The 17,065-nt window shown below is 49.9% G+C and overlaps 1 protein-coding gene across 1 annotated transcript in view; it reads left to right on the plus strand.

The window, feature by feature from the left end:
• SRPK2 (SRSF protein kinase 2) overlaps positions 1 to 17,065 on the plus strand; it is a 330,240-nt gene that overhangs the window by 250,031 nt on the left and 63,144 nt on the right. Inside the window, 2 exon segments of the mRNA XM_030552625.1 lie at positions 15,471 to 15,571; positions 15,675 to 15,782. Coding sequence (XP_030408485.1) covers positions 15,471 to 15,571; positions 15,675 to 15,782 — 209 coding nt within the window.

Below are 17,065 nucleotides of genomic sequence, written 5' to 3' on the forward strand. Positions count from 1 at the left end.
GTAGGCCATCATTCGGCGTCTACAGACGGCTCCCTTGACCTCTATAAGGACGTGCCTAACCCTCTTAGGCCACATGGCGGCCTGCACCTTTGTTACAGGTTATGCGCGGCTTCGCATGAGGCCCCTCCAGTCCTGGCTTATCACACAATACCGTCCGGCCAGGCATCTGCTGAATGCGGTTATCACCATCCCCCAGGAGGTATTGGATTCCCTCCGGTGGTGGCTAGACCAGTCCGTAGTGTGTGCGGGGCTCCCGTTTCATCCGCCCCAACCCTCGGTATCCCTAACAACGGATGCCTCAGACCTGGGCTGGGGGGCCTACCTCGGAACCCTGAGGATGCAGGGCCAGTGGTCTCCTCAGGAAGTGGCCCTCCACATCAACATACGGGAGTTGAGAGCGGTCCGCCTTGCTTGCCAAGCGTTCTCCCATCAGCTTCAAGGTCGCTGTGTCTTGGTATTCACCGACAACACGACGACCATGTACTATATCAACAAGCAGGGCGGCACGAGATCCTCTCCCCTATGTCAGGAGGCAGTGCGGCTCTGGGACTTTTGTATAGCCCACTCCATTCACCTCATGGCTTCCCTTCTCCCCGGAGTACGGAACACGCTGGCAGACCGTCTGAGCAGATCCTTCCCTTCGCCCGGACGTCGCCCTCTCACTCTTCCAGAGGTGGGGTTGTCCCTGGCTGGACCTCTTCGCTTCCAGAGGGAACAGGAAATGCCAGACGTTCTGCTCCTTTCAGGGGCGGGAACCAGGGTTGGTAGCGGATGCCTTCCTTATCCCATGGACGACGCACCTGCTCTATGCGTTCCCTCCGTTCCCGCTTATCCACAAGGACCTTCTGAAGGTGCGCAGGGACAGGGCCCGCTTGATTATGATAGCTCCAGCGTGGCCCAGATAACATTGGTATCCGATGTTGCTGGATCTGTCTCTGGCCAACCCAGTCCCCCTGCCCCTTTACCTGGACCTGATCACCAAGGACCACGGCAGGCTCCGTCACCCGGACCTCCAGTCTCTACACCTCATGGCATGGCTGACCAGTCGGAACTACGGTGCTCTACCCCTGTACGTCAAGTACTACTGAGCAGCAGGAAACCTTCCACTAGAGCAACGTACTCGGCCAAGTGGAAGCGTTTCTCCTGTTGGTGCATGGAGGGGGGGTTCCCCCCCTATGGAGATTTCTATTGCCAGTGTTCTCGATTACATCTGGTCCCTCAAGCAGCAGGGCCTGGCGATATCGTCCCTGCGGGTTCACCTGGCGGCTATCTCCACCTTTCATCTGGGGGGAGATGGCCGTTCGGTTTTCTCTCACCCTACAGTAACTAGATTCCTGAAAGGACTAGAACGTCTCTACCCCTAGGTTCGACCCCCTGCCCCTACCTGGGATCTCAACCTGGTTCTGACTCGGCTCATGGGCCCTCCATTTGAGCCGTTAGCGACTTGCTCCCTGCTCTATCTCTCCTGGAAGACTGCTTTCCTGTTGGCCATCACCTCAGCCAGACGGGTGTCAGAACTGCGGGCCCTCACGGTAGATCCCCCGTATACGGTCTTCCATAAAGACAAGGTGCAGCTGAGGCCACACTCTGCCTTTCTCCCCAAGGTGGTCTCAGCCTTTCACGTCAACCAGGAGATCTTTCTCCCCATCTTCTTCCCAAAGCCCCATTCATCCCGCAGGGAGCAACAACTCCACTCGCTTGATGTCCGCCGGGCACTTGCGTTTTATGTGGAGAGGACCAAACCGTTCCGCAAATCCCCCCAGCTCTTCGTGGCAGTAGCGGACCGACTCAAAAGACTACCCATTTCCTCACAGAGGATCTCCTCGTGGGTGACGTCCTGTATCAGGACCTGTTATGACTTGGCTCACACCCCTATGGGCCATGTGACTGCGCACTCCACCAGGGCACAAGCATCATCGACGGCTTTCCTCGCCCGCGTGACCATCCAGGAGATTTGTAGGCGACCTGGTCCTCCGTCCACACCTTCGCTTCCCATTATGCCCTGGTCCAGCAGTCCAGAGATGACGCGGCCTTCGGCTCTGCAGTGCTCCATGCCGCGACTTCTCACTCCGACCCCACCGCCTGGGTAAGGCTTGAGATTCACCTAACTGGAATGGATATGAGCAATCACTCGAAGAAGAAAAGACGGTTACTCACCTTTGTAACTGTTGTTCTTCGAGATGTGTTGCTCATATCCATTCCACACCCGCCCTCCTTCCCCACTGTCGGAGAAGCTGGCAAGAAGGAAGTGAGGAGCGGGTGGGCCGGCAGGGGTATATATCGAGCGCCATGGCGGCGCCACTCTAGGGGGCGACCTGCCGGCCCACTGGAGTTGCTAGGGTAAAAAGTCTTCCGACGAACATGCACGCGCGGCGCGCACGCCTAACTGGAATGGATATGAGCAACACATCTCGAAGAACAACAGTTACAAAGGTGAGTAACCGTCTTGTCTCTACAGCTTCCTTGTATAGAAGGTGCATAGGAGGAAGACGTCAGGTAAGATCGTGGCCCCATTCCATTCATTGGGAGTTTTGCCACTGACTTCAATGACACCAGGATTTTACCTGTGGATGTTTTGATCTGTGTCAGTTACCTAATGGTAAATCTACTGATAATTTCAATCCTAATAAAACAGTGTAAGAGATAGTAAGAGAATAAATCTGTAACCAGATAGGGGAAAATATGAAAGGTCATTGGGCATTAGGTTTGCATGAGCATCATCCCAGGCATAGGTATTCAATTTAAAAATTAGTGGATTAAGTGACTACAGTATGGTAGATATTAATTCAAGATTTACGTAAGGTAACTGACACAGAACCTCACCTTAATAAATTAATTCAGAGGTCTGTGAGAAGATTAAAAGAAAACTAAGCAAAATTAAAGTCGAATAAGGCAACATACCTAGAAAAAAAGTCCTAGGCCTTAATTAATAAGCACCCCCATTTTACCTAGTTTAACACAGCTGAACCAGGGAACTGTTACATGATACTAGTGTCTTAGCAGCCTCTTAATCTTAACATTCTTGTAATGTAGTTTTGTGTGTGTGTGTGTTATTTCTTATGTTTTCTAAAAAGTAAACTGAAAAAGCAGAAATTCTTCGAGTGCTGGTCCCTACGTGTATTGCACTGTGCTCCATGCACCTGGAGTCAGAGAATTCTTGAAAGCAATGTCTGTTGGTCCTTGCATAAGCCCTCGCTCTCTGTGTTCCTCCAACTGAGGAAAAAAAGGGAAGAGAGGACCTACCGCCTCTCCTGTTCCTTCTTATTGCAGTATGGCTTGATTCAGAACCTCCAGTGTCCAGAGCTTTGCCTTGTTGTATTCTTCGAGTTGTAAGGGTGTGTATGTGTGTGTATAGTTTAGAATTTAACTCTGTAGTTTTAGCTAAGTTTTACAGTTAGATTCCCTATCCCGGGGAAAACCTCTCCACGCCCCCCCCCCCCCCCCCCAAAAAAAAATCCTTTTATGAGTACTGTACTATGCCCAGGACTCCAGGCTCCAATATCTGTGTTTTTGTCCGGTCTCCTTCTCAGTCAGTGATGACCATCAGCCTTGTCTATACTGCCTCAGGGAAGCTTACATCACAGCATGGTGCAGTATCTGCTGCTCTTTCTCCAGTTGTACCTCTGAGGGGCAGGAACTTTACCTCAAGAAACACCTAACATAGAAAGCCATGAGTCTGCAGTCAGACCCAGGCTGGGAGATTTGTCCCCCGCTGCCCTCGTTCATCAGCCTGATTCAAAAGGAGTGCATCTCTACTTAGCAGCAAAGGATTCCATAGATCCCCCATTTGGGTCTTGCCAGGAAGGCAGAGAGTGCTCTCATAAATATGTAAGCAAATTCTCCTCTAAGTCCACTTCAGAGAAGTTGAGTGCAACTCTGCCTATGTTGAACAAGTCTTCCTTCTCAGTCCATAAGGAGTTAGAATGTCCTACATCTCAGGGTCATGACAAGAATGCCCCAAAGTCCAGAGCTCCGTCGGTACCAGACGATGTTCTTGTGGCAATGACACCTACGATTTCAACTAAGCCTAAACATTGGGAACCACAGCACTGACAAAAAGCATCCATAGGGAGACTCAAGTACCTTTGGTACAGGCTCTGCCTCTTCTGGCTCTGGTGCAAACTGTAACTGCTGTGGCTCTGTCAGTTTGAGGGGAATAGGGGACAGGACCAGGGAGAGCAGAGACTTAGGCTATACCTGATGTTATTTTTATCTCCCTGATCCCCAGTCTCTATCACTGTCAGGGCTTTTCCTCATGAAGGAAGGTTCTAACTCCACCAGGTAGGGTTGCCAGGTGTCCAGTTTTTGACTGGAATGCCCAGTTGAAAAGGGACCCTAGCAGTGGGCCACTAAAAGTCCAGTTGGCAGGACTGGCATGCTTCTTGTCTGGCTCTGTGTGGCTCCCCAGAAGTGGTGACATGTCCCTCGGCTCCTAGGCAGCGGAACGGCTATGGTGGCTCTGTGTGCTGCTGCTGCCCTGTGTGCTGGCTCTGCAGCTCCCATTGGCTGGGAACCACAGCCAATGGGAGCTGAGAGGGTGGCGCCTGCATGCCGAGGCAGCGCACAGAGCCGCCTGGCCGCGCCTCTGCCTAGGAGCCAAGGGACAGGTTGCTGCTTGCGGGGAGCCGCCCAAGGTGAGCACCGCCCAGAGTCCACACCCTTCACCCCCTCCTATACCCCAGCCCTAAGGCCCCTTCTGCACCCCAACCCTCTACCCTACCTCAGAACCCCATCCTGCACTCCAAACCCCTCATCCACAGCCCGGAGCCGCCTCCTCCACCTCAAACCCCTCATCCCTGGCCCCAGCCCAGAGCCCCTCCCACACCCCAATCCCCTACCTCAACTGGAACCCCCTCCCACATGCTGAACCTCTTGGCCCCAGCTCAGAGCCTCCTCTTGTGCCCAAACCCCTCATCTGCATCCCCAGCCCAGAGCCTATACCCCCTCCCACTCCCAATCCCCTGCCTCAGGCTGGAGCCCTCTCCCACACGCTGAACCCCAAGCCCCACCCCCTGCACACCAAATCCTCATCCCTGGCCCCAACCCAGAGCCCACACCAGCAGCTGAATCCCTCACCTCCTCCTGCACCCCAACCCACTGCCCCAGCCTGGTGAAAATGAGCTATTGAGGGAAGGTGGTAGAGAGTGAGGGGATGCAGTGAGTAGGGGCGGGGCCTCTAAGAAGAGGTGGAGCAGGGGCGTGGCTGGGACAGGAGGCGGGTCAAGGGTGTTCGGTTTTGTGCAATTAGAATGTTGGCAACTTGACCACCAGGAGATACAACTTATGGCAGGAGTCTGTCCCCAATTCCATCGTCCAGTCATGGTTTCCCTTCAGCGGAACCATCAATAGATCCATTCCTTGCAGAACAACCTGAAATTTTAGTCATTATCTTCCTGCTCACCATCACCAGTGTTTGTCATACTGGCATCTCACAGGCGAGGATACAACTTTTATAATTTATTGTGCTAACACTACTATGCATAATTCAGTAGAGATTTCTCCCCTTTTCCTTATTTGTATTTCCTCATCCTACTAATGTTGGAGTGCCCTTCTTCCATAAGTTTCAGTGATAGCCGTGTTAGTCTGTATCAGCAAAAAAGAGTTCGTGTGGCACCTTAGAGACTAAGAAATTTATTTGGGCATAAGCTTTCATAGGCTAGAACATCAAAAGAAAGCTCTCTACAGACTGGGACACACCAACTCAAAGCGTCAGCAGACCCTGCCAGAATAACCGATTCAAAACCTGCAACATTATCTCCACTACTACAATACAATATTCAACACCTCCCACAACACAACAAACAAGCTCCATGGATTCTACACATGACTATAACATGTGGACTACGTCATCCAGTGCACTAAATGCCCCAATAACAACTATATGGGTGAAACCAGACAATCACTACGCTCCCAAATGAACTCTCATGGAAAAATGACCACATCACCCATGAGTGAACACTTTTCACAAAACAATCACTCTATATCTGTCTTACCAGTCTTCATCCTCAAAGGAAACCTGCACAACACTTTCAAAAGACGAGCCTGGGAATTTAAATTCATTACTCTGCTGGACACTAAAAATTATGAACTGAACAGAGACACTGGATTTATGGCTTATTACAACAAACTGTGGTGGGCGATCATAGAATATCAGGGTTGGAAGGGACCTCAGGAAGTCATCTAGTCCAACCCCTTGCTCAAAGCAGGACCAATCCCCAGACAGATTTTTGCCCCAGATCCCTAAATGGCCCCCTCAAGGATTAAACTCACAACCCTGGGTTTAGCAGGCCAATGCTCAAACCTCTGAGCTATCCTTCCCCCCGATGGTGATGATGGGCGGTCACTTGTTACCATGTATGATCTTCCTTGGGAGTTATGGCTCCTCAGGTAGCTAATAAAGCCAGTCCTTGAACCACAAGTTCTTCATCGAGTGATTGCTTATATCCATTCCAGTTAGGTGTGTGCGTGCTGCGTGCATGTTTGTTGGAAGATTTTTACCCTAGCAACACTAGGTGGGTCGGCTGGGTGCCCCCTGGAGTGGCGCCGCCATGGTGCCGGATATATACCCCTGCCGACCCAACTGCCCCTCAGTTCCTTTTTACTGCCCGTGTCGGTCGTTGGAACAGTGGAGCGCGGCTTAGCTGATCTCCACCTCCCTAGCTTCTCGTAGTTCTTTCATCGTTATTGTGTATATAGTTCAATTTTCTATATTTCTACTTAGTTTTATTAGTTCTTTAACGTAGTTATTGTATATAGTTAAGAGGGGTTGGGGATTATCCCTTTCCCCTCACTCGGTGCCGGGGCCCATGCCCAGTTCACCGAGTTTCAAACCCTGCTCGGCTTGTCGCAGCCGATGCTGACAGGAGATCCTCATGACTCCTGCCTTAAGTGCCTGGGGGAATCCCACCTTGCAGACAAGTGCCGCATCTGCAAGGCCTTCAAGCCACGGACAAAAAAGGAGCGGGACTTTCATCTCAAACAGCTCCTGATGGAGGCAGCCCTTACTCCTCTGCCCTTGGCACTGAGCGCCAGATAGTCCGCACTGGGGAGAAGTGCATCTTCAGCACCGGAGTGCACCGGCACCGCAAAGGCCCCTCGGTACCAACTGTCGCCGGCCCAGAAGCCTGCCTGGCACCACTCTCTCTCCCCGCGGGTCAAGAGGCACAAGACTCCTGCGACGCCCATGCCTACATCGCAGTCAGAGCACCCGCCTAAGTCGGACCGCCTGGCACCGACAACTGCTGCGGCACCAACAACTTCAGCGCCGTTGATTCCGGCCTCGCAAGAGCCGTCGAGTCTGGTGCCTTACAGCTCCCCGGCATGCGCCGTGGTTGAGCTTATTGTTCCCACCATGCCGGAGACATTCTCTACGGCAAGGGAGCTCATTGCCCTGACAGACCCTGTGCTGCCTCAACCCCCGGCACCACCGGTGCGGGTTATCCAATCAGTAGGCAGGCCTGCTCTGCTGAGACCATCCTCGCTCGGCACCGCTGAAAGGCAGCCGACATGATCGAGGTCCCGCCGGCGTTCTCGGTCCCATCACTGATCCCGGTCCCGACGCTGCTCGCAGTCCCAGTACCGCTCTCCATCTCGGTACCAATCATACTCGTGGCACCATTCAAGATTGTGCTTGCCGACCCGATACTCTCGGCACCGATCCAGCTCCTGGCACCATTCACGGCACCGCACCTCTCGCAGCTGCTCTCAACGTAGAGCTTCGAGGTCCCAGTCGACCTCCCGGCACCACTCCGGTCGCAGGTCCTCGTCTCATTCCCGGTACCAGTATGGCGCCCGGTACCATTCTCCGGTGCCGCGTGGAGATGAATCAACCAGACGCAGAGACCCTTCCCAAGTGGTTTCAGCTCCTCCATGGCTGTCTCGCCATACATCAGTATCATCACACGCGGACAGTGCCTCCTACGCACACGACCATGATTCAGATACTCAGAGCTGAGTCTTCCAAGAGACCCACGGCCCAGACCAAGGACCTCATCAGTGGTCCTTCTGGATACCTTGGGCATATCACCAAGTCCAAGGTGGACCCACAGAGACATCACGCTCCATTCCATCGGAACACCAGGTGCCAGAGGCCACTGTCAGCCGCCCCGCTCCTGCGAGTAAGGAGGAAGCTTCCATCCACGCACCGGACCCTCAGGTCCCACCGGTCCCTGACGTCCCCCATGACCAGGAGACCATACAGGACCTACTCGTCCTGGGCCTTTCGTCTTACTCTTCCCTGGATGAAGCGGTAGCGGGGACATCCTCATTGGGCCCGCCTCCAATTGACCTCAGGGCACACCAGGACCTCCTGAGGCACGTCGCCCTGAATATAAACCTACAGGTGGAGGAGGTTCTGGAGGTTGAGGACCCCACGGTAGATATACTGTCAGCAGATGCACCAACTCGAGTGGCCTTACCGTTCATTCGATCGATTCAAGCTAAGGCAGATACCATCTGGCAATCCCCGGCATCTATTCCGTCCACGGCCAGAGGAGTGGAACGGAAGTGCATGGTGCCCTCTAAGGGGTATGAGTACTTATACGTGCACCCTGCTCACTGGTCGTACAGTCCGTAAATAAACGGGAGCGCCATGGCCAGCAAGCCCCTACCCCAAAATCTAAGGAGGCTAGGCGCATGGATTTGTTGGGCCGTAAAATCTACTCCGTGGGGGTCCTCCAACTCAGGTTGGCGAACCAGCAAACCCTACTTAGCAGGTATAATTACAACACCTGGGAGGCGGTAGGGAAATTCACAGAGCTGGTCCCGCAAGACTCCCGCCAAGAATTTAAGGCACTATTGGAGGAAGGAAAGAAGGTGGCAAGAACTTCTCTCCAGGCCTCGCTGGACGCTGCCGATTCGGCAGCCAGAACTGTGGCCTCTGGAATTGCCATGAGGCATATATCATGGCTTCAGGTGTCAGGCCTGCCATGGAACACTCTGGCAGATCAACTCAGGAGATCCTTCCTGTCTCACGAGTGGTCGATTCGTCCGGACATTATACATTCTGTCTTCCGGAAGTGGGCATTTCCCCACATAGACCTCTTTACTTCCCGCGAGAACAGGAAATGCCAGAGATACTGCTCCTTCCAAAGTCTCTCCCGGGGTTTGATCTCGGACGCCTTCCTGATTCCGTGGAAGAGCCATCTACTTTATGCCTTTCCACCATTCCCGTTGGTTCACAAGGTCCTACTAAAGCTCCGTAGGGACAGAGCTCGCCTGATCATGATCGCCCCTGCATGGTCCAGGCAACACTGGTACACCATGTTGCTCGACCTGTCGATAGCCAACCCAATCACCTTGCCTCGTCATCCAGACCTCATAACTCAGGACCACAGCAGGCTTCACCACCCAGACCTGCAGTCCTTTCACCTCACGGCATGGCTCCTGCGTGGTTAACCCAGTCACAGTTACATTGCTCTGCCCCAGTGCAACAAGTACTTCTGGGTAGCAGAAAACCTTCCACTCGGTCTATGTATCTGGCCAAGTGGAAGCGTTTCTCCTGCTGGTGCAAAATGCAAAATGTTACTCCCATTGAGGTCTTGATCCCCACCATCCTGGTCTACCTCTGGTCTCTCAAACAGCAGAGCCTAGCGGTATCATCATTGAGGGTGCACTTGGTGGCCATTTCTACCTTCCACCCAGGAGAAAGTGGCCGCTCCGTGTTTTCACACCCTAAGGTTTCCAGGTTCTTTAAGGGCTTGGAACGCCTATACTCCCAAGTACGCCGCCCTGCCCCTACCTGTGACCTCAGCCTAGTCTTAAAACAGACTTATGTCTCCACCATTCGAGCCGTTGGCAACTTGCTCGCTGCTATACCTGTCCTGGAAGACAGTTTTCCTCGTAGCCATTACATCGGCCAGACAAGTCGCCGAGCTTCGGGCGCTCACAGTGGACCCACCGCATACAGTCTTTCACAAGGACAAGGTGCAGTTGCAACCACACCCAGCGTTCCTCCCTAAAGTGGTATCGGTCTTTCATACCAATCAGGACATCTTCCTTCCGGTCTTCTTCCCGAAGCCGCACTCATCACGATGGGAACAACAATTGCACTCCCTAGATGTCCGTAGGGCACTCGCATTTTATATCCAATGGACGAAGCTCTTTCGTAAATCACCCCAACTCTTTGTTGCAGTGGCAGACCGAATGAAGGGACTACCTGTGTCCTCCCAGAGGATCTCCTCTTGGGTGACAGCATACATCCGCACTTGCTATGACTTGGCTCATGTTCCCTCGGGCCATCTCACCGCACATTCTACCAGGGCTCAGGCTTCATCTGCTGCCTTCCTGGCTCACGTACCAATCCAGGAAATATGTGGCGCAGCTACCTGGTCCTCGGTCCACACCTTTGCTTCGCATTATGCTCTGGTTCAAGTCTAGAGATGATGTAGCATTTGGCTCAGCAGTTTTTCATTCTGCCACATCTCTCTCTGACCCCACTGCCTAGGTAAGGCTTGGGAATCACCTAACTGGAATGGATATGAGCAATCACTCGAAGAAGAAAAGACAGTTACTAACCTTTGTAACTGTTGTTCTTTGAGATGTGTTGCTCATATCCATTCCAAACCCGCCCCCTTCCCCACTGTCGGAGTAGCTGGCAAGAAGGAACTGAGGGGCGGTCGGGTCGGCAGCGGTATATATCCGGAACCTCTCCAAGGGGCGCCCAGCCGACCCACCGAGTGTTGCTAGAGTAAAAATCTTCCGTCGAACGTGCACGCGGCGTGCGCACACCTAACTGGAATGGATATGAGCAACACATCTCGAAGAATAACAGTTACAAAGATGAGTAACCGTCTTTTCTAGTACAATGAGGCAGATGTTTTCAGGTCAGGAGGAAGTTGTTGGCCATGACTGGAGAACAGTTTCTCCTTCCTCCTGCGCCTCTTGTCCTCTTTGGCTTTTCGGCGAGCAAGTTCAAAATGCAGGGGACCATCACGTAGAACTTCACTCCATTTTAAGCAGTCCTGGGCAAGTGTCTCCCAGGTATTAATGTCTATATAACATTTTTTTAGATTATTGTTCAGCAAGTCCTTATAGCGCTTCCATTGTACACCCACGTTACGGTACCCTTCTTTCAGCTGAGAGAACAGGACCTGTTTTGGGAGGCGATGGTGTGCTATCTGGACAACGTGACCAGTCCAGCAGAATTGCTGATGTATGATTATTGCCTCGATACTGGTGGGCTTTGCCTCTTCAGGAGCACTAATGTTGGCGCACCTGTCTTCCCATTTGATCTTCTGAATCTTACAAAGGCAGCGATGATGGTGCCCCTCAAGGATGTTCAAGTGGTGTCTATAGGTTATCGAAGTTTTGGACCCATACAGCAGTGTTGGGAGAAAAACAGCTCGATAAACAAGAAACTTTGTGTCTGTTCGAATGTCATGATCTTCAAAGACCCTGTGCTGTAAATGAGAAAAAGCTACACTGGCACAGGTCAGGCGATGTTGAATTTCTGCATCAATATCTGCCTTGGATGAAAGATGACTTCCAAGGTAGAGGAAATGATTGACATTTTCCAGTGCCACTCCATTGATTTTGATAGATGGGGCATGTAAACCTCATTTGGAGAGGGCTGACAGAGCACTTTAGTCTTCTTGATATTAAGAGTGAGACCAAGACATGTGTAAATCCCTTGACCATTCTGCCATGGGTGACCCTAAGGGAGTACATGACTCCAGGCAGCATCGCTCTTGAGGTCTGTAATGGCTCGGAACTCACCCCAGTGGCACCTCCTGCTGGTTGTCTCTGAGAATTAGCTTGTCCAGCCTCTGGAGCGCCCTCTGCAGGCCGGTGTCCCACTGCCGCTTGGGCCCCGTGTCCCTCCCGGACCTGGTGCCCCATTATCTGGGGTGCTGCCCCTTGCAGTAACCCCTTTCTCTCAGGGTCTCCTGTTCCCGGGGAGCCTTCACCCACTATCCCCACCTCGCCTCAGTATAAGGCTACTGCCAGTCATTGTCTAGCCCCCATGCCCTGGGGCAGACTGCAGTATCAGCCAGTCATCACTGGCAAGGTTGGGTTTGGACCTGCTGCCTTTGACTACCCCTGGGTTGCCCTCTGCAACCCTCAGTACCTGTTTGCCTTCTGCTAGGCTGTAGCCTAGGGCTTTCCAGGCTGGAGCCTCCCCAGCTCCTCTGCCTTTCCCCAGCCCTACTCCACTCAGGTACTCTGCTCAGGTCCCTGCAGCCAGGTCGATCTCCCTCTACAGCTAGAGAGAGACTGTGCCAGCTCCTGGCTCACTGGCCTTTTATAGGGCCAGCTGTGGCCCGATTGGGGCATGGCTGCAGCTGTGGCTGTTTCCCCAATATGCCGAGACTTGCTGCTTTCCTAGCAGCAGCCCTCTTGCTGTCTCAGCCCTCTCCCAGGGCTGATTTAAAGCACTTCAGGGCAGGAGCAGATGACCACCCCGCTACAGGGTCATTGAGACACGCAAGCCTCTCCACCACTACAAGGTGGTGATCTATGGAGAGGACAACAAACTGTAACCCACTAACGTCCTCATTTTGTCCTATGACTTCAGAGGTGTTAACAGGCCTCTCTGTCTTGAATAGTCTGTACAATATGTGCTACGTACTTACGCTGTAGCTAAACAATCTGTTCCACCTTGCATTTTGTTGTGATGCTGGAAATTCCTTTCCCAGACCTGAAGAGCTCTGTGTGGCTCGAAAGCTTGTTTCTCTCTCCAAAAGTAGTTGATCCAATAAAAGATATTACTTCACCCACCTTGCCTCTCTAATATCCTGAGACTGACATGGTTACAACTAGGACAACAAAATGGCAGATGAAATTCAGTATTGTTATAGGCAAAGTAATGCACATTGAGAAAAAATAATCCCAACTATACATACAAAATAAAGGTTTCTAAATTAGCTGTTACCACTCAAGACTGTCTGTAAGCCTGTGATTGCCAGAAGCTGGAATTGGACAACCGGGGATGGATCACTTGATATATTGCCCTATTCTGTTAATTCCCTCTGAAGCATCTGGCACTGGCACAAGGCAGGATACTGGGCTAGATGGACCACTGATCTGACCCAGTATGGCCCTTGTTATGTTCTTAGTCTTTGGTTCAGAATAGCTAATTACCAAGCGCTGTTGGCTAAATATGAGTATTTGAACTATTCCAAATTCCTGGACTTCATTGACAAGCTTCTGCACTAAGATAGAGCACTTTCCAGATTCTCATTGAGGACGGCAAGTGGATTGCGAGAACCACTTTTCAATCAGTGGTTGATGCAGCAGATACATCTTCAAGGTCAATGGCAGCAGCCTTTGTGATGTGCCGTGAATCATGGCTTCACTCTTTGGGATTTCCCAGAGAGGTCCAGAACATCATGGGGTATAACACTAATGGAGGAGATGGATCACTTGAAATTGCCCTGTTGTGTTCATTCCATCTGAAGCATCTGGCTCTGGACATGGTGAGAGACAGGATACTGGGCTAGATAGACCTTTGGTCTGACTCAGTATGACCATTCTTATGTTCTTATGACTCACGAATCTTGGCTTGTCAGTGACCCTTCTACCCATCCCCTTCAGTCTGTCCTTCTGCCAGTCATGTCTCTCCCCCAGTCCCAGTCTCCTTACTCAGCCAGTCCTAATTCCCTCCTGAGAGCTACCTGGTGAGTCCCAGTCTCCTCTCTCTAGCCCCCAGGGTCCTCATCTCACTTTCCTTCCCAGGCACCCTGCTGGGAATTCCAGTCTCTTTCTCCTAGGCTCCTTCTCTGATCTCAGTCTCCCCATCTCTCTGCTTCCAGTCCTCCCACCCAGGTTCCTTATTCCTCAATGCTTAGCCAGTCCAAGTGTAATCCCTCTCCCTCCACCCCAGCTCCTCATCTGATCTAACTCCTAGTCATTGTTCTCCTTCTTCTCCCACTCGTTCATTCCCAGTCTCCCCTGCCTCCCACTGTCTGCTTGTCCCAATCATTTCTCTCTTCCGCGACCCCCACGTTGAAGTCTTATCCCCTCTGCTCTGGAGTCATGCTGCAATTTTTTCTATGCTGTTCAGGAGCCAGGAAGTGGGGGGCATGCATTAAGACACAGACAATATAATCTCCCTATCCTCTATTCTGATGCTGCAGTAGCTAGGAGCAGCAATTGCATGATAAGCTTCTGTTCATCTCCTGCATTCCTGGGAGGTATCATGCTTAGTGCAAATGGAAAATTGTCAAAAAATTTAGCTACCAAAGTAAACACTGTACTGAGGAGATGTGAACTAAGATTTTTCAGAGGGTTATGAGTTGGCCAGGTTTTGGTGCTTTTTCACTGAGACAGCAAAAGGCACATTGCCAAAGTGTGGTACAGCAGTCAATACTCAAGCCTTAATTTGTCAGAAAGTGCCTTAGAGTGAGGTTAATTGGAAGCTTCCTATGGTATCCAACCCCCAATCTGGAATACAGTATGAGGATTTCTACCAAACTGAAAGATGGATAAAGGCTCTGTTAAATTTTTGGCCCTTATATTGGAAGTTTAAAATTAAACACTTTTGCCAAGGATTTCTGAAGTAACTTGTGATTTTGGGGGCTTCATTATTTGGGTGCTCTTGGAACAAAAGGGGCATTCTCTGGACTTTTAAGTATCGTGCCACTTGATTAAATAGATTAAATAGTTTTGAAAATTGTGACCTGGATACTATGAGTGCCTGTGTGTGTATCCTGATGTGAGCTTTTGAAGAACACTACCCTGATTTCTATTAGAAAAATGAAAGAAGATGGGTCCTTTGGGAGCACTTTATCTTTAGATATTTTGTGGACTTTTTAGCTTTCTTTTCTCTCTATATGAATACGTTCATTCTAGGGCGGTCGATTAATCGCAGTTAACTCACACGATTAACTCAAAAAAATTAATTACGATTAAACGCACTGTTAAACAATAGATATCAATTGTTGGTCCAGAATGCAACACCAAACACCAAACATGAATTCCAAACTCCAGTTCCCACCAGCTAATACAGCTGAGCTACTGATAGACCACAGAGTTAATATTTTGTTCTTAGCACATAGAACCTAGCAATTTATAATCTGTATGAGAATCTTTCTTGTAAATTTTACATCTTCTATTTTCTAAACTATTTTCTTTAATCTGCAAATAGCAAAATTATTGTGGAAAGAGAGTTGTACTTGTAAATGGATGCTTAGCAGTATCTTATTAAAGTATCTGTTACATATTAGATATCTTCTGTCTTGAGTGAAATATTAGGAAAAGATTAAAATCATAAGTAAAATGTTTCACTGGTGGTACAGGATGGGAATGGGTGAATTTTCAACTTCCAAAATTATGCAGGCTGTAAAATATTTTAATAATCTAATGTAAGGTAAGGAAACCTGAGTGTCACTTTAAATTCTCATAACTGTCAGCTAATGATTTTGATGCCTCCAAGTTTTTAAGAAACTGGAAGAAGTGTCAAACCAGTGTTGTTTATTGACAATAAAAAGCATGCCATGGGTACTAACTGTTTTACTTCTTGTTTGTACTAGCAAAAACCCGTGCTGCGGACTTATTGGTGAATCCCCTGGATCCAAGAAATGCAGATAAAATTAGAGTTAAAATTGCTGATCTGGGAAATGCTTGCTGGGTGGTAAGTATAAAAATCTTATTTTAAGTATTTATCCTTCATTGTTGAGAACAAACCTTTTTATTGTTCGTTTTTTTTTCCATTAATGCCATTCTTTCCATTTTAGCATAAACACTTCACTGAAGACATCCAGACAAGACAGTATAGATCCATAGAGGTTTTAATAGGAGCAGGTTACAGTACACCTGCTGATATCTGGAGTACAGCCTGTATGGTAAGAACAAGAATATGGTATTATTTTATTATGTCAGTCAGACTTTATTTTACTAAATAAAATCCATTGAGAAAAATTGCTTATTTACAGTGGGGACCTGGCTATAATGGTTCTTATTACAAATTGTGTAATCGCAGGAGCAGTGCTATAGCTGAGATAATAAACATATTTTCAGTATAAGTTTGACGTTTTTTCCCACCTCAACTTCTCCAACATTCTCGAAGTAGTATCCTGCAGTAATTGTCCATGCATCATCTTTTGGCACAGAGGAATGTTTTGGGGAAAGTTTAATTCCTGTTCAAGTAGATGCAGCTGTGTATTCTGTGCTGGTGTGTGTGCCTCGCATACTGGAACCAGCGAACTTAGCCTCTAGCAATATCCATAGGGGCGGAACTGATGTTCTGTGGCCATAGCCTCTCCTCATGCCATATAAAGGTGATACTGCCCTGACTCCCTCAGTTTCTTGTCATTGCCCATTGCTAAAGTCAGAGCTTTGTGTGTTGTCTTCACCTCACACTTTTGCTTTCAGTTTTCTGAGAACTTTTCTTGTATAGATTTAGTTTAAGTATTAGTTTATTGTTAGTAGATTAGTTGGTTAATGCCGTTTGATGTCCTAACGAGGGTTTAAGCATTGTCCATTATGTAGCGGGGCCATCCCTAACAGTGACGACAATGTGCTTGTTATTTCTTGGTGAGGAACACAGAGAGAGGTGCTCCATCTGCAAGTCGTTCACAAAGAGGACTCAGGTGGCAAGAGACTTGTGGTTGAAGCAGCACCTTTTGAAGCAGGCCAGGAGGCCCCCTTTGGCACCAAGACCTTCATCTGATCAGCAGCCACCTTCGGATGTGACAAATGATGCCACTCCACGCTCGGACTCTAGTGTTTCTCTCAAGAGGAAAAGGTCATTTACCCTCCTCTGATGCAGCAAGGAAGAGGTCCCATAAAATGAGTTGGGACCATTACAAGTATGTGAACAACTCCTCCACTTCTAGGAGGAATTCTGACCAGAGCTGTGCTCACTCTGGCAGGTGGGGTGGACCAGGTCTGTCCAACTGCTACCCAGTACCATGCTAAGAACAGCGAGGGCTTGTCCCGTCACTCCAGTTCTGGTCACGGGGTATCTTTTGAGTCCAGTACCAACAACACTGGCTACATTACCAACCATCTCCATGCCAGCAGCATACCAGGTGACATCAGACCTGCTTTGCCTCTTGATTCCAGACTCTCCACTGGTTCAGGAGTTCTCTGGTGCTATGGCTTCTACCAGCATGTCCTCTGTTCT

The sequence above is a fragment of the Gopherus evgoodei genome, chromosome 1, assembly GCF_007399415.2.
Source record: "Gopherus evgoodei ecotype Sinaloan lineage chromosome 1, rGopEvg1_v1.p, whole genome shotgun sequence".
Taxonomy (NCBI): domain Eukaryota; kingdom Metazoa; phylum Chordata; order Testudines; family Testudinidae; genus Gopherus; species Gopherus evgoodei.